The 17,266-nt window shown below is 58.7% G+C and overlaps 2 protein-coding genes across 4 annotated transcripts in view; both read left to right on the plus strand.

The window, feature by feature from the left end:
• The first annotated feature begins 9,190 nt into the window (after positions 1–9,190).
• Positions 9,191–10,409, plus strand: LOC132533690 (killer cell immunoglobulin-like receptor 3DS1). The gene is made up of 4 exons (XM_060175740.1): positions 9,191–9,227; positions 9,378–9,660; positions 9,803–10,102; positions 10,324–10,409. Exons 2-4 carry the CDS (start codon positions 9,582–9,584, stop codon positions 10,332–10,334), a joined length of 390 nt encoding a protein of 129 aa, XP_060031723.1. The 5' UTR covers positions 9,191–9,227; positions 9,378–9,581; the 3' UTR covers positions 10,335–10,409.
• Positions 10,410–12,283: 1,874 nt separating this feature from the next.
• LOC107523543 (leukocyte immunoglobulin-like receptor subfamily A member 5) overlaps positions 12,284–17,266 on the plus strand; it is a 77,736-nt gene continuing 72,753 nt past the window's right edge. Inside the window, exons 1-6 of one of the 3 annotated variants that reach the window (XM_060175693.1) lie at positions 12,284–12,391; positions 12,538–12,573; positions 13,119–13,406; positions 14,713–15,015; positions 15,934–15,984; positions 16,115–16,314. In XM_060175693.1, coding sequence (XP_060031676.1) covers positions 12,358–12,391; positions 12,538–12,573; positions 13,119–13,406; positions 14,713–15,015; positions 15,934–15,984; positions 16,115–16,314 — 912 coding nt within the window. In that variant the 5' untranslated portion in view covers positions 12,284–12,357. Of the gene's footprint in view, positions 12,392–12,537; positions 12,574–13,118; positions 13,407–13,539; positions 13,839–14,320; positions 14,603–14,712; positions 15,016–15,933; positions 15,985–16,114; positions 16,315–17,266 lie in introns of those variants that run through there. The other 2 variants (XM_060175679.1, XM_060175686.1) reach the window with 2 other exon arrangements.

The raw sequence follows: 17,266 nt of genomic DNA on the forward strand, positions 1-17,266 counted from the left end.
CTGGAGAGTAAAGATATTGATTCGTTATCGGACAGGGGGTGGACAGCATAGTGGTTATGCAAGAGACTCTCATGTCTGAGGCTCTAAAGCCCAAGGTTCAATTTCCTACACCACCATAAACCAGAGTTGAGTAGTGCTCTGGGAAAAAAAAAAGAAATGTAAATAATACATACATACATATATATATATATATATTATATACATATATACATATATGAAAGAGAGAGATTCATGAATGAGTCTAAACCAGGAGGAAAAAGAATGTAGATTACATTGACAACATGAGCAAAAATAGATCTGAATTCTCTGTGGGACCTTGCATAAGACGAGTTCTAGCCTGGTGGGGGCCTGGCTCCTCCAGCTCCTCCCACCAGCAGTGGTCAGAGCTCAGCGACCCCCTGTATCTCGAGGTCACAGGTGAGAGGCCCTGCTTGTCCTGTCTCTCCAGGTGCCCATGATGCCCTAATCCATGTGCACAGTGGGCCCTGGGGGATCTGGGGAGGACCCTAAAAGCACGTGTCAGTGGGCCTAATGGTGTTGGGGTGACCTCCTGGGCTCAGAGGCCCAGAGGAGCCTGGGGGAGCACTGAGGAACTCAAGCCCCTTGAGCATGAGGTGAGTTCTGTGTGTCTGTTCGTCCCCAGGCGTGTTCGAGGAGCCCTACTTGGAAGCCCAGCCAGGCCCACTGGTACTGACTGGGGACAGCCTCACCCTGCAATGTCACTCCCAGGCTGGCTTTGTCACAATTGCTCTGGCCATGGATGAGGGGCCTCGGGGCCCCCAGAGGCTGGATGGGCAGCACAGCCCTGAATTTCTCCTGGGCTCTGTGAACAGCTCGAACAGGGGGGAAGTACTGGTGTCTCGGCGGTCACAGCCTGGCCCATGTGTGGTCGGCATCCAGTGACCCCCTGGACCTCCTGGTGGTGGGTGAGGAGCCCCCAGGGATCTGGGCCTCCCTACCCCTGTGTGATGGTGCAGGGGATGTGTGTGCTGGAGGAGGCTGGGGTAGGGTTGTGCCAGGAGCCATTTCTCTGCTTGATAGATGATAAGCTTTGAGACAATGGAACCCCTCAAGACAAGTGTTAATTCCCCCCTGGGCAGGCCATTTTCCCTTAGGTAAACCATTTATCAGTAATCAAGTGAGTCAACACAAGTGAGTCAACACACAGTTTGGTTCCTGCCATTTGTTGCAAGGAACATTCCACTTTGAAGATTGCTCCCCCTCCCCCTCCTGCAGCACTACCCCCCTTCCCCAAAGCCTTATAATGCCTGTGAACACAATAAAATTTTTGCAGCTTGATCAGAAACCTGTCTTGCTGTCGTTCTCTCGTGTCTTGTGTCCCTTTCATTCCAGATCTTTTTGAGTTCCTAGCCCCTGCTCACCGCCCTGCTGGTCGGGGCAGGGTGGAGGGGGAGGTTAGGAGGGACCACAGAGGGGTGGGGGATAGGAGGACCACAGCAGGGTCCTTGGAGAATAGGGGCTCCCAGACAGGGTCTCTGGGGTTGGGGCTTCTGTGACCCCCACAAACGGCCCCCAGGTGCACACAGCAGGCCCACCCTGTCAGCCCTGCCGGGACCCCAGGTGCCCTGGAGAGGGGACGTGACCCTGCAGTGCTGCTCTGACATCCCTGCTGACACCTTCCGGCTGTCCAGGGAGGGGTCCCCTGCTCCCCCGCAGCTCCTGCGGCTGCGGGACTTGGCTGCCCCCTCTCAGGCCAACTTCACCTTCAATGCCGTGACCCGGGAATAGGAGGGCACCTACAGGTGCTACAGCTCCCTCAGCCATGTCCCCCAACTGCTGTCCCTACCCAGTGCCCCCCTGCAGTTCCTGGTCTCAGTTGAGGCCCCTGTACTATATCCCGTGGAGTGCAGACCCAGGCACTGCCCTGTCCAGAGCTCAGAGCTGGGATGTCAGGAGGGAGACTGGAGAGACCAGCCCCAGGGCCCCATCCCATGGGGGATGGAGATGAAGGGATCCCCCAGCTTGGTCCCACCCCAGGTGCAGGTCAGGGGGACAGTGAGCACTGAGAGCTGGTGGCTCAGGGGGACGGGCAGGGACAGCCCTCAGCCTCCCCTGTCCTGTCCCTCAGCCCATGGACAGAGGGCATGTCTGCAGGTCAACAGGGGTCTCTCAGCTAAAGGAGTCCCCCAGCTGTCCCCTCCCCTGAGCCCCCCCAACCCACAGCAGGTTCAGGAGTTTAGGGGGCTAGGCCTCAGGCTCTGTAGGTCCTGATGCCCTGAGGCCTTGGGGAGGACACTCCTCAAAGGAGGGGCTCTGTGAGGGAAGGGGAGGGAGTGCATGCTGCCCGCTGGCCATGGTGCTGATCCCGAGGCCTTGGGCCCAGAGCTCCTGGCTCAGCTGCTCCCTGTGGGCTGCCAGGCCTCACTCAGGGGCAACTGCTGTGCCTGAGCCAGGAGGGAGGCTCAGGAAGAGAGATGCTCTGTGTCTGAGCCCATGTCATCCCCATGTTGAGAGACAGACACCGGTGCTGTCTTTTCAGACTCAGCCCCTCTGCCATCTGCCCGGGACCTCCCCTCCCAAGGACACAGGAGCTGCTCTGCCTGGGCTGTCAGCTCTGCTGACTCGGGGTCTCCTCCACTCCCCTCACTGTGGGAGAGGGCGCTCCAGGCTGCTGTGCCATCTCCATGAGCTCCGGGTGCCAGCCTGCGAGGGGCCCTGCAGCTCAGCCCCACAGGAGCTGCTTCAGTCTCCTGCCCCCACATGGGCCACTTGGTGTCCGTCTGTCCATCCAAGCCCGTCTTTACATCCATGGCATGGCTCCTGTGTCCATGTGCACTCACTGTGTTGTGTGTCTCCTAATGACTTTGCCACCAGAGGAGTCGGGTGAAAGGGGGTGATGACAGGTTCACATGGTGGGGCTGGCCGGCCAGGAGAGAGAACCAATTCTGTTTAATCTGCACAGAGTCTCAGGTGAGCCTGAACTATTGAGACGCTGGCTCACCTCCTCTCAGAATTACCTCAGGGCTGGAGGTTTGCAACACTTGCTGTTTCTAAGGGGCCAGTTGATGGATCAGGGGCAGGGACCTGGACTTGTGTCAACCTCAGGCTTAGACAAGGAGTTGCCTGGGGCACAGGAGGGGAAGGGTGCCACCCTTTCAGTCTTCTTGCTCCTTACTGGTGGGTCACAGGACCCCCAGGCCATCTTGCCCTCAGGAGAATGAGAGGAACTCCAGGGCACTGGCCTCAGGCACTGAGAGGTGCTGGGTGGGCTCAGGACTTGTGGAGCTCCGGCTGACACAGGCAGTGCTCTCTCAGACTCACTTCCCTTGGTCCCTGTGAGACCCTCCCACGGGGGCTGGTACTAGTGCTATGGGGGTCACAGCTGATCCTCCCTGTGGTCAGTACCCAGCAGCCACTTGGACATCCTGGTGGTAGGTGAGGAGCTTGCGGCTCAATCTGGACAGACTCTGACAGGGGAGCCCCAGGGTGAGGGCAGGGGAGGGATGTGGGATCCCCAGGGAGAGAGGGAGAGGTGGGCAAGAGAGGAAGAGAGACTGATGGGGCAGAGACAGAGAGGAGGGTCTTCAGAGACAGGCCCTGGGGACTGGGTTCAGAGCCAGGGGGCAGCAGCCCTCACCTCTTCCTCTCTCAAGGATGGCTGGCTGACACCCCCTCCCTCTCGGTACAGCCGGGCCCCTCTGTGGCCCCAGGAGAGAAGGTGACCCTGTGCTGTCAGACACAGAGCCCCAGGGACTCTTTCCTTCTGTCCAAGGAGGGAGCGCTCCTGCCCTCCAGCATCTGAGGTCAGAGTTCTGAGCTCAGGGGTTCTGGGTTGGTTTCTCCTTCCAGCCTGTGACCACAGCCCACGGGGGCACCTACAGGTGCTACAGCTCAAGTGACAGCGTCCCCCACCTGCTGTCCCAGCCCAGTGCCCCCCTGCAGCTCCTGGTCTCAGGTGAGGCCCCTGATGTGCCATCAGTTCCTGCCAGGTGTCTGAGCAGCAGTAGTTGAGGACCGAGCCCCAGGGCACAGCAGATGGCCGTGGTGACACTCTGCCTCTGGGCCTAGTGTCCTCAGCCCTCACCAGCTGCATGTCCACACTGAGTCCTACGTGAGAATTAATTTGAAAAGTGAAGATTTCTAAAGATTTTATTTATTTGTGAGAAAGATAGGAGGAGAGAGAGAAAGAGCCAGACATCACTCTGGCACATGTGCTGCTGGGGATTGAATTCAGGGCCTCATGCTTGAGGGTCCAGTACTCTATCCACTGCACCACCTCCTGGAGCAGAAAACCTTACTTCTTTATTGTGTAGATCATCTTGTTATGATTTTTTTTTAGTCTTAAAGTCAAAGTTTTGTGAAAAGAGGTAGAGGCTGGTGTGAGCGGGAGCTGAGGGAGCACAGAGAAGTAATGAGGGAGCAGAGGGGACCAGCACTGGGGACATAGGGGACCAGCATGGGAGAGACAGAGAGGACCAGCACTGGGGACATAGGGGACAAGCATGGGAGAGACAGAGAGGACCAGCATGGGGAACATAGGGGACCAGCATGGGGGAGACAGAGGGGACCAGCACTGGGGACAGAGGGGACCAGCATGGGGGAGACAGAGGGGACTAGCACTGGGGACATAGGGGAACAGCATGGGAGAGACAGAGAGGACCAGCACGGGGAACATAGTGGACCAGCATGGGGGAGACAGAGGGGACCAGCAAGGGTGACAGAGAGGACCAGCACAGGGATGAGGGTACCAGCATGGGTGACAGAGGGGACCAGCACAGGGAAGAGGGGATCAGCATGGGGACAGAGCCCCCAGCTCGCCACCTGCAGGCGGGTTGCTTCACAGGTGGTGTAGCAGGTCTGCAGGTGTCTGTCTTTTTTTTGCCTCTCTCTCCTTCCCCTCCTCTCTCCATTTCTCTCCGTCCTATCTAACAACAACAGAATCAATAACAATAAAACATCAAGGGCAACAAAAAGGAACAAATAAGTAAATATCTTTTAAAAGAGTAAAGACCACATTCAAGTCTTTAAAAGAAGATTTTTTGTTTTAGATTTATTTAGTGAGGAAGAGTGCTAGAGACATGGCCAGAGCATCTCTCTGGATGCTGGATTTCCCTTCAATCCACAGAAATCTCAGTTTTAATGGACTTGGACATGCCAGGGAATCCCTGGAGCAGCCTCCACTTGATAGACTCCTGCCTGTATCATGTGGCCTTCGTTGGGTCTCCCTGTGCTTTCTTCCTGTTTGTGATTTGTAGAAATGCCTCCTAGATTCTGCCCAGCTGGCTTCTCCAGAAAGACCATGAGAAGCAGTTTCTTCTGCCCAGATGTCTCACAATTAGCAGTGTCTTTTGGTTCACAAAAATTTCTATTGCTAGGAAATTAAACATTTTTCTAGAATGTTCATGATTTTTACATCAAATGTGAAACTGAGGGGGCTGACAGTGATGCACTCGGTGTTGTTTTCACCGGGCTGGCTTCACGGGTGGGTAACAGACGACCAGGGACTCATGGTTGGGTTGTACGCAGTATCTCTTTATTCATGCAGGACGCAGCACAATCTCACCTGAGCTAAGTTAAACTAACAACTACAAACAATCTTGTCCTTATAAATATACTAGCCCAGTAGGGTGGGAACAGGATGCGACGCAGAGAGGGTGGAGAGAAAAGTGACTGGTGAAAATCAGTGTATGACAAGGAGAGGGGGCGGAGCAGGTGAGAATTTTACCACTGAACCACCAATGCCCTGGAGGGAGGGTGGTGCTTGTTAACAGCGGTTATGTAAATAGAATGAAGTGGTTATGTAAATACAATGCAGTGTTAAGCAGGGGGGATTTAAACCAAATGAAACAGAAGGGGTTTTTAGAAGCATACCAACAACACGGTTAAGCAGACATACTGCTAAGCGCAAAGAGCCACGTGAAGACCTGGGCTTCCTGCTCTAACCACCTTCCAGGGGTCTATTCACATGCAGTGAAGCAGGTCTACATGTGTGTAGCTTACTCTCTCTATCTGCCCCTCCCTTCACAATGTATCTCTGTCCCATTGAATACAATTTTAAACACATAATAATAATAATGAAAAATGGCTGTCAGGCGCTGTGGATTCCTAGTGCTAGCACCGAGCCCCAGCATTAACCTGGCGGCAAGGAAAAAAAGAAAGTGACTGAGACCCAAGTTCCTAAAGAATGATCTGCTAGTCCATTCTACTTGAAGCACATTGTTATTTTTGGCCACCACTGGAGTTTCCCCATTTCAGGCCGCATTGTTTTCTCAGGTAGACACACACACACACACTGGGGCCGGGGCCACAGCACTGAAGCCGCCCGCAGGTGGTGGGGCTGGGCTTGAACCTGGGTTGTGTCCATGAGAAAGCACCTTCAGTATCCAAACAAGCTAACTTGCCCGCCACAGCGCAGTTTCTGTGTGGACTGCACGTGCGATGCACAGAACACTGGTTCTTCCCTCGGGGCCGCCGGCTCTTTGCCTTTTCCTAGGCTTTCTCTCCTGCGACAAGGGGAAGACTCCAGGGGACTTGGTCATTTCTGTGCCAGCTGCATTCTGCTGCGTGTCCACAAGGCGACAGCAAAGCACCAAAGTTGTCTAGCAGCTTGTGGAATGAGGAGCGCTCAGGCTTTGGACACAGCGCATTTTCATGTGTGAGTTGTACACGACTCACAAAGTGTGTGTGAGTGTGTGAGTGTGTGAGTGTGTGTGTGTGTCTGTGTGTGTGTGAAATTGCCACTAGTTGTTGTGGGCGTGCCCTAAGGACAGCAATGAGATTACTGGTAGAGGTTGAGGGGTTGCCCTAAGGACAGTAGCCAATGAGATTGCTGGCAGGGATTGTGGGCCTGCCCAAAGGTCCTGACCCATCAGAGCACAGACAGCAACCAGTGGGCGGACCTTATGATACCTGACCAATGTGAGCCCAGATGTGGGCTTTTGGGGCATGCTCAGTCACAGGCCAATCAGCATCAGGAGCTTGGAGGCGGACCTTACAGACGTCCAATGAGCATTAGTGGAGGCCCCTCTGGGCGGTCCTCCAGAAGGCTGGCCAATGGGAACAAGGAGCCCTGCCCTCACTGGGCAGAGCTGGAGAGCTCTGGCCAATGAGAGTCAAGCACAGGTCATGGACGAGTCTCCAGTCCCTGGAGCTGGTGGAGGGCAGCACCCTTGGGCGGCAGGTGGAGTCACAGGGCTGGCAGGAGAGTCCAGCCGCCCCCTGGTGGCAGCAGGGAGCCGGGGGCATGTCGCTGCCTGGGGGCCCTTCAGCTCTGTGTCTCTACATGTTGATCTGAGACTCCGTGGGGACTGACGCCCCGTCCTCGCCGTCTGCTGCGTGTCCACAAGGGTCGCGAGGCCGCGGGTGCAGATCTCGGCCTGTGCCCTGCACACCTGAGCTGAGAGTCCAGGTGCGCGGCAGCTCCCGGAGGCCTCTCTGCCTGCCGCCGCCTCCCTCCTGCCTCCATCCACACCCTCGCTCTGGATAAAGGAGACACGTGCCGCTCACCATCTTCAGACCCGCGAAGAGCCTGAGAACCGCCGTGCGAACACAGCTCAGCAGAACAGAGTGAAAAGCCCGTCCCTGGACGCACGGCAGCACCGGAGCGTCTGGCTCAGTCCGTGCGGTTCCCAGGCGCAGCCCCGGGCAGAGCGGAGCCCCGGAGGACACAGGCAGCTGCCGACACCCGACCCGGAGCTGCCGCGTGTGGACACCGCAGAATCAGCGGGAGAGGACGGGCAGCCGACAGCTGTGCGCACGTCAAGAGCCTTTAAATCCGGGGGCAGGGGCGGCGCCGGGGCGCCTGGTTACATACCAGACGTGCTGTGGGTGATGACCCAGGTTCGAGCCCCTGGGCCCCACCTGCATGGAGCTTCACAGGCCATGGAGCAGGGCTGCAGGTGTCTCTCCCTCCTGCGAGGCTGCCCCTGCAGGTGCTGTCCTGTGGCGATGGGTCCCTGAACCCACAGCAAGTGCAGGTTACAGGTGCACCAGGTGCACGTCTCCCCGCACCGCGCTGAGGAGCCTCCACCGGGGGCCGTCAGAGCTGGAGAGCGCCGAGGACACACGGACACTCAGCTCAGGACCTGAGTCCCAGGGAGGCCGGGCGGCGGCGCTGCTCCTCTGGCTCCTGGGCACTGTCTCCCTCCCCTCTCAGCGGCTCTCTGTCCTGTCACATAAAACAGAAGGAAGGAAAGACAAGAAAGGTCACCTTGAGAGGAGGGTTTGTAGTGCCCCTCACACGCAGCAACAGTCCACTTGGGGAAATATATTTACGAAATAAAATAAAATAAAATGATAAATAAAATAAATCTGGGGCGTCTGTCTGCAGGGAGCTGCCTGCCCGTCTTGCTCTCTCACACCGAGCTTTTGGCTTTATTCCGCGGTACAAGAAGCTGGTGCCGGTGGGGCAGGCAGCACAGGGCTTCTGCAAACAGACTCTCCTGCCTGAGGCTCCCAGGTCCCAGCTTCTATCCCCTGCACCACCAGAAGCCAGAGCTGAGCAGGGCTCTGGGGAAAATAATGACGATAAAATAAAATGAAAGAAGCTGATGCAAAAGGGGCATCAGGGCCCCCTGATCTCCCCAGCCCGCCATGAACCACGAGAGGCCTCGCAGCTGGTTTCTGTCAGCAAAGGTGCTGGGCTCTGCCAGAGACCTGAAGGGGCAGGCGGGAAGCCGGCAGGTCAAGTGAGGCTGAAGGAGCCCCGGCCCCAGTGCTGGGAGATGTCGGAGCAAGTGGAGAAAGGCCGTTTGTCCCAGTGTCAAAGTCCCTGGGTTTGGGGGGGTCAGGCCCTGGAACATGACGGAGGACCTCGTGGGGGTGAGCAGATATGTGGACAGTGGGAAATGTCCTGCAGGTACAAACTATTGTACTGTACAGCACGCTGCTGACTGGGAACCATGAATCCCCCATAGAGATTCTAAAGAATAAATCGGGGGCCAGGCAGTTGTGCACCTGGATACAAGCACACACCACAGTGAGGGCCATGGGAGGCAGCCCCAGCTGGACCCTCACTGCCCTTCTCTGCCTGGGTGAGCTTGGGGACAGAGGAGGGGTCCCCTCCCTCCCAGGTCCTGTCCCTGAGGGACCCCCGACTCAGTGGGGGCAGGCCTTCTGGGAGGGGGTGTGCTCATCCCAGAGGGGACCCCACGCTCAGGGCCCAGACCAGGCCTGGAGCTGCTGTGTGTGATGGGTGGGTGGGTGAGGGTCTCATAGGGACTCTCTTCCTGGGCTGTGTAGGGGGCTGTGGGACCAGGTCCAGGCAGGTGAGTCCCCCCACTCCTCAGCCTCAGCCCAGAAACCCTGGGAGATGGGCACAGTGGGGGTGGGGAGGTTCCCTTGTGGGAGGAGCCAGAGGACAGCTGGGGAAACGGAGGCAGAGGCAGCCCTGACTGTCAGCTCTGACTCCTCCCCAGGGACCCTCTCCAAACTCTCCATCTGGGCAGAGCCAGGCGCCATGGTCCCCAAGGGGAGCCGGGTGACCCTGTGGTGTGAGGGGTCCCTGCAGGCTGGTGGCCTCCGTCTGTATAAAGGGAACGTCTCTGTGGACTGGGAGAATGACGTCCTGCAGGAATCCTCAAACAAGACCGGGTTTGTCTTTGAGCCTGTAGTCTCACATTATGGGGGGCTGTACCAGTGTGGCCCTCAGCCCCACCTCCTCCTCAGAGTGCAGTGAGCCCCTGGCCCTGGTGGTGACAGGTGAGAGGGGACCCAGGGCCCTCCCCACGGGGGCTCCTCCTCACAGGAGAGGGGCAGAGTGTGGGCTCAGGGGCCTCAGCCCACAGTGCAGCCTGGGGTGTTGGGGTGACGGCCCCCTAACACAGCTCCTCTTCTCCCTCAGGAGTGTTCCCCCCACCCTCCCTCTCAGCCCAGCGGAGCCCTGTGGTGGAGGCAGGAGGGAGGGTGACCCTCTCCTGCAGCTCAGAGACAGCATCGGGCACTTTCCACCTTCTGAAGGAGGATGGCGCTGACCCGCCCCTCCACATGGAACAGAGACCCTCTTTTGAGAGACCCCAGGTCCTCTTCCCTGTGGGCCCCGTGAACGCCTCCCACAGGGGCACCTACAGGTGCTACGGCTCCTCCAGCTCCTACCCCCAGCAGTGGTCAGAGCCCAGTGACCCCCTGCATCTCGGGGTCACAGGTGAGGAGCCCTGCTTGTCCTGTCCCTCCAGGTGCCCTAAACCCTGCACTCAGTTGGTCCTGGGGGTGGTGGGATGACTCCATAAACCATGTGCCCAGTGGGCCTCAGGGATAGTTGGGGGTGACCTCCTGGGGTCAGAGGCCCAGATGAAACTGGGGGAGCAGTGAGGACCCCGAGCCCCTTGGGCATGAGGTGAGTTCTGTGTGTTTGTCTGTCCCCAGGCGGGTTCTAGGCACCATCCCTGGTGGCCCAGCCAGGCCAGCTGGTGCTGACTGGTGACAGCTTGACCCTGCAGTGTCACTCCCAGGCCGGCTTTGACAGATTTGCCCTGGCCAGGGAAGAGGGTTCTTGGGTCCCTCAGCGGCTGGATGGGCAGCACAGCCTTGACTTCCCTCAGGGCCCTGTCAACAATCCCCATAGGTGCTGGAACTGGTGTCTGGGGGAACACAGCCTGGCCCACATGTGGTTGGTCCCCAGAGAACCCCTAGATGTCCTGGTGCTGGGCCTCGCTACCCTTGGGTGATGGTGCAGGGAGGGGTGCTGGGAGGAGGCTGGGACAGGGAGGAGGGGTGGAGAGGGGGTACCCCAGAGGGGCTTGGGGCTGGGAGGGCCACAGCAGGGTCCTTGGAGGATGAGGGCCCCCAGACAGGGTCTCTGGGGTGGAGGCTGCTGTGACCCCCACAAGCCTCCCCCAGGCACAAACAGCAGGCCCACCCTGTCAGCCCTGCTGGGATCCTGGATGCCCTGGAGAGGGGATGTGACCCTTCAGTGCAACTCTGACACCTTCCCGCTGTCCAAGGAGGGATCCTCTGCTCCCATGCAGCTCCTGCATCTCAGAGACTTAGCTGCCCCCTCTTGGGCCAACTTCACCTTCAGTGCCGTGACCCAGGAACAGGGGGGCAGCTACAGGTGGTACAGCTCCCTCAGCAGCGCCCCCCACCTGCTGCCCCCTGCAGCTCCTGGTCTCAGGTGAGGCCCCTGCCCCATGCCCTGAGGGGAGAGAGAACAGCAGCCCTCAGCTGGGCCCAGGATTCAGCAGAAACACCTGTGCAGCGTGGGTGTCCCAGGTGGATCCCGGCTCCAGGGAGCTGATACTCAGACCCCTGTGACATCACCTTCATCCCTGGCCTCACAGATCACATTGTGGAGAATGCTGTCCGCATGGCTGTGGCCGCTTTGGTACTGGTGGTGCTTGGGGTCCTGCTGTTCCAACAGACTCAACAGCCTGTAAAGAACTCAGGACACAGCTGTGAAGAGGCCCGAGGGAGGACAGACTCCCGGGACTGTGCACTTGCCCTGCACCTCAGGGATCTGACCACCCAGGGACTTTGGATGGACTCTCCCCAGGATGCCTTTGCTTCCCTGACCCTGGTGGCCCCTGGGACCCCAACTTGGGACACTCCTGTACTGAGCCTTTAGGGTGGCTGCTAAAGCCTCACGTTCAGTAGGTTCTGGGAGATCATCTGGGTCCCAAATCCCGGGAACTGTCACTGAGAACACGGAGCAGTCAGGCTGTTGGCATTAGGAAACACGGGCTGTGAGAGATCTGGATTAAACCGGTTCTTCCCTCCCACAGTCTGGATGTGATGTCTGCCTTCCTTCTGCCCTGAACTGAGGCTGCAGCACACCACAGATTTGCACCCACATCCGACTTTGTGTGAGAATCAGCCACTTCACCCTAAATCCCAGCCCCTAACTGTCCCTGCAGAGGAGGCAGAGGGGCACAGGACGGGGAGCTCTGCCAGGAGACGGGACTGAGGGACAGGAGGGCCGGGGCTGCTCACAGAGGGAGGAGGAGTCAGCTGCCCAAACAGAGAAGTCCATGCGGGCGTGGTGGGGAGAAAGCCCACGCTCTGGGCTCTGCTTCCTTCCCTCTCTGCCTGGCTCTTCTGGGTGCCCAGACCACAGGGACCTGAGCTGACAGCACAGTAATCTGCGAGCCGAGTCTGCAGATCTGAGCCTGCAGGCAGCATCCTGAGAACCCTCACAGCTGGGGGGAGTGGGGGTCACTGGCCATGGGAGGGTCCAAGGGTCTGGGGGTCAGCTAAGGGGATGGGATCCTTGGGAGAGGCACTAGGGCTGGCTGCTCTCTTAGCAAATGAGGGTGAGCCTTCTATGGGGGGCAGTTCCCCTTCCTGTGGGGGTGCTGACGTGACAACCTTGTGACAGGGAGGTCCAGCCCTGAGAGACCATACTGTGTGTCTGTCCATCCTGCCGCTCTCAGAGGGGACTCTGGGCTCAGAGGAGGACACACCATGACCCCCACCCTCACAGCCCTGCTCTGCCTGGGTGAGATGGACCAGGGGGGACACCCCAGTCTGGGAGGGACCCCACAGCCAGGCCTGCTGGGTCAGGGCCCCAGGACTCATGGGGTGTGTGGGGGAGGGCTGGTGCTCAGGACTCAGGACACCCCTCTTACAGAGACTTTCTTCCAGGGCTGAGTGTGGGCCCCAGGACCTGTGTGCAGGCAGGTGAGTCTGTCCCCAGGCTCCCTGAACCCCTCACTGAGGACAGGGGACTCCTGGCCCTGGGGATGGAGAGGAGCAGATCTGAGCTGATGGGGATGTGGGGGGAGATCAGGGAGGGTCTTGTGTCAGGCTGCACTGTGGAGAAGAGAGAGGGGAGATCCAGAGCAAAGAGGGAACACACATCTTTATTCCCACAGGCACCTCAGAGTTGGGTGAGAGCGCAGTGGTTCAGGCCATGTGGAGGTAGCAAAAATGGCTGCCTCCCAGACCACCCTCCCTTGCGTCTAATCACTAATGTGAAAAACGGGCAAGAGGGGTGAGGGGTGAAGGGAGAAGGGCTTTATAGGGCAAAAACCGGGAGTGATGAGCCGGGACAGGAATGGTTGGGAAAGGCACTCCGAGAACGTCCCAACTCTCGTGGGAACTGGCACTAGCCTGAGGGGCCAGCTTGGCAGATGTGACTGCATCTGCATAATTCCCCAGCAGTCCTGGGCTGAGAGGTCTGGGGGTGGGACTGTGCTGTGACCCTATCTCTGATTTCTTTCCAGGAACTCTCCCCAAGCCCATCCTCTGGGCTGATCCAGGCCCTGTGGTCCCCTGGGGGAGCCCCGTGACCCTCTGGTGTCAGGGGACTCTGGGGGCCCAGAGCTGCAGTTTCTATAAAGACAGAAGCACAGAGGCCTGGAACATACCAAGGCCATTGGAGCCTGGAGACAAGGCCAAGTTCTCCATCACCAATGTGCTAGATCTCCATGCAGGCAGATACATCTGTTACTGTGTCAGCCCCACTGGCCTGTCAGAGCCCAGTGACCCGCTGGAGCTGGTGGTGATGACAGGTGAGACTCACTCAGGCGTCCCAGCTCAGGTTCTCCCTCAGGAAGGGGCTCTGCTCTCACGAGGCCCCATCACACCAGCCCTGGGGAGCAGGGGGACCCCATTTCCCATGCCGCCTCCTCCTCTCCTAGGATCCTACCTCACACCTTCCCTGTCAGCCCTGCCGAGCCCTGTGGTGAGCCCAGGAGGGACCATGACCTTCCAGTGTGCCTCAGGGCAGGGGTTTGACAGGATGGTTCTGACTCAGCAAGGAGAAGACACATCCCCCTGGACCCTGGACACACAGCCACACCCCAGTGGGCAGGTCCAGGCCCTGTTCCGTGTGGGCACCATGAGCCCTAACCACAGGGGGACCTTCAGATGCCATGGCTATTACAGTGACAGACCCCAGGTGTGGTCACCCCCCAGTGATCCCCTGCAGCTCCTGGTCCCAGGTGAGGGTCTCCTCCTGCTCCCTCCATGATCTGAGGCCCCACATAGATTACTGGGGTCTTTGCTCTTAGGGGAGCTCCAGGAAGGAGGCTGGGCAAGAGCACCTGGGTTTCCCTGTTCTGCCTGGGTGAGATGGACCAGGGGGACACCCCAGTCTGGGAGGGACCCCACAGACAGGCCTGCTGGGTCAGGGGCCCAGGACTCAGGGGCTGTGTGTGGGGGAGGCTTGTCTCAGGACTCAGGATACCCCTCTCACAGGAACTCTCTTTCATAGCTGCATGTGGGCCCCAGGGCCCTTGTGCAGGCAAGTGAGTCTGTCCCCAGGCTCTCAGGACCCTCACTGCAGGCAGTGGCCCCTAGGCCCTGGGAATAGGGAAGGGCAGATCTGGACTGACTGCAAGGGAGGGATGTTGGAGTGTCCAGGGCTGAGAGCTGGGGCCTGGGGTGGGACTGTGCTGTGACTCCACTTCTTACTTCCTTCCAGGGACCCTCCCTAAACCCACCATCTGGGCTGAGCCAGGCCTTGTACTATTCAGGGGGAGCCCTGTGACCCTTTGGTGTCAGGGGGTCCCGGGGGCCCAGGAGTTCCATCTCTATAAAGAAGGTGCAACAGCCCCCTGGGACAGACAGAGGCCGCGGGAGCCTGGGGACAAAGTTCACTTCTCTATGAACATGAAAGATGAACACACAGGGAACTACAGCTGCCGCTATCTCAGCCCCCCTGACTGCTCCGAGCCCAGTGACTCCCTGCAGCTGCTGGTGATAGGTGAGACTCACTCAGGGGCCCAGCTCAGCTTCTGCCCTCAGGGCATGCCATCACACCAGCCCTGGGCAGCAGGGGGACCCTATTTCCCATGCTGCCTCCTGCTCTCCTAGGATACTACAACAAACCCTCCCTGTCAGCCCTGCCGAGCCCTGTGGTGACTCCAGGAGGGACCGTGACCCTCCAGTGTGCCTCACAGCAGAGATTTGACAGGATGGTTCTGACTCAGCAAGGAGAAGACACGTCCCCCTGGACCCTGGACACACAGCCACACCCCGGTGGGCAGGTCCAGGCCCTGTTCCGTGTGGGCCCTGTGACCCCCAGCCACAGGGGGACATTCAGATGCCATGGCTATTACAGTGACAGGCCCCACAAATGGTCACCCCCCAGTGACCCCCTGCAGCTCCTGGTCTTAGGTGAGGCCCTGCCTGGTCCTTCCTGCAGATCAGGTTCTACCTCGGGAATATGAGTCATTATCAGTGAGGTGACCCCTGTGGTCTACTGAGAGCCACCCCTGCTCATGCCTGGGTCTCATTGGAGATAAAGAGGGAGGGCTGAGTACAGGGGTGTGTCTGCAGGGAGAGTCAGACCTTCTCCCCAGAATCTTTACCATAATCTGGGGCCGAGTGGGCTCCTGTTCAGCTCCTGGTGCTCAGGACTCATCTGGGCTGTGGTCCCCAAGTGGGAGCTCACAGGGCAGTGCTCACAGCTGACCTGCACAGAGACCCACAGAGTCCCCACAGGGAGCAGAGGCCAGGTGATGTCCCAGTGAGCTCACAGCTCAGGCAGGAGAGAGATGTGTGCAGACAGGGTGTGATGCCCTGTAAGCATGAATGAGTGGATGAATGAGTGAGGAATGATTGAATGAATGAAGGAATGAGTTAATGCTGGACCCCAGGTGATGAAAATGCAGAGCTGAGGGAGAGAGGGAGGGAGCTGTCTGGAGTGGAGAGAAGGGGCCCAGCCTGACTTCAGCCCCTGTGCTCCTGACACTGGGCCCCTCAGCCCAGCCCTCCCCCTGGAGCGAGTGCTCAGCTGGGAATCAGCATCAGACTCCTGTCCTGACAGTCAGCTCACTGCCCCGTGTTCCCGGCAGAGCACAGCCAGGGCGCAGGCATTTCTCTGCTGAGGGACAGTTCACCGTCTGGGATGTGCTCAGAAGCAAGCTCTAGATTTGAATCCAGGGAGGACTGAGAATTATTGAGGGGTCCTCCTGGAGCAGAGGAGGGTCACCCAGGGATGGCACTATCCGGAGAAGTGCAGGAGTTAGAACAGGGTCCAGGACAGACGTCAGGAATGTGAACCCCTGTGTCTCTCCTTGTCTGTGATTCCAGGAGCAGCTGATCCCCCCAGCCCCATACGGAACAAGCCCAGCTCTGAGAATGGTGAGGAGGGTCAGGGCTGGAGCTGGGCAGAGGGTCCCATCCTGTCAGGGGAGGAGGCGCCTGGGTGATGTCAGGGACTGGGTGACACTGACCTCCCCTGACCCCATGTCCTCTGTGTCCACAATTCCAGTCTCTCCCCTTGAAGACCACACTGCTGTGTCCACAGTGGCAGCCCCTCAGCCCCAGGACCACAGGGTGGAGAACGTGATCCGGATGGGCGTGGCTGCCCTGGTGCTGCTGGCCCTCGGGGTCCTGCTGTGGGAGGCTCGGCACAGCCAGAGGAGCACCCAGGGTGCCGCCACCTGCAGAAGGGACCCCCGGGGGACCCAGGTGCCATCTAGTGTGGAGAATCCTAGAACACATGATCCTTTCAGGACGTGACAGTGGAAATGGACCACAGGGGCCAACATCCAGTGACCCTTGGAGCTGCATGTGACCCTGCAGCAGACCCGGCCCAGCATGGCCACCATGAGTCAGAGCCTGCAGGGGGGAAGCCTGTGCAGAGACGGTCGCTGTCTGATGTCTCTCCTCCTCTCTCCCCCTCTCTCATTCTGTCTCTCACTGTCTATACAGAGGAAAGAAAGAAGGAAAAGTCTGCAGGTAGTGGTGGACTCATGTAGGCTCAGAGCCCTGTGTGAGGGCCAGGCTAGAGGACACAGTCAGGGAGAGATGGCCGCCTTCTCCTTCCTTCCCCACGCTGACACTCAGGGGTCTGTGAGCAGGGCTATGGTGTGGGGTGGAGACACAGCAAAGCCCCAGGGAGAGAGCAGCACCTGTCAACCTCAGGGTCAGGTGGGCTTCCTGGGCACAGTGCCCCTGGCAGGCAGGGACCAGCATATGTGAGATGGAAGAGCCTGAGGCTCTGGAGGCAGAAACAGCTGGCCCCCAGGTCTGTGCACCTCCTGCTATCTTCACACCTCATGTTGAAGTCACTGACTTGGCCGGGTGGGGAACACCTGGTACAGTGCACACATTACAGTGCCCAGGGACCCGGGTTCAAGCCCCCGGCCTACACCTGCGGCAGGGAAATCACACACACTGAATCAGGGATGCAGGTGTCTCTCTCTGCCTACCTCCCCTTCCCCTCTCAAGTCCTCTCTGTCTATCCTAATAAAAAACACAATATTAAAGAGAAAGACCTCGAGTCATGTAGTGCAGGCATGGCGTCACCTCAAGGGGGTGGGGGGCCTCAGGAGCCACAGGGCCTTTCTGCCTCCACACCTGGGTGTGTTTCTCTGCTTATCTCACTGTGGCTGATGGGAATTCCTGGGAACAGGGACCA

This window comes from Erinaceus europaeus, chromosome 2 (genome assembly GCF_950295315.1).
Source record: "Erinaceus europaeus chromosome 2, mEriEur2.1, whole genome shotgun sequence".
NCBI lineage: Eukaryota > Metazoa > Chordata > Mammalia > Eulipotyphla > Erinaceidae > Erinaceus > Erinaceus europaeus.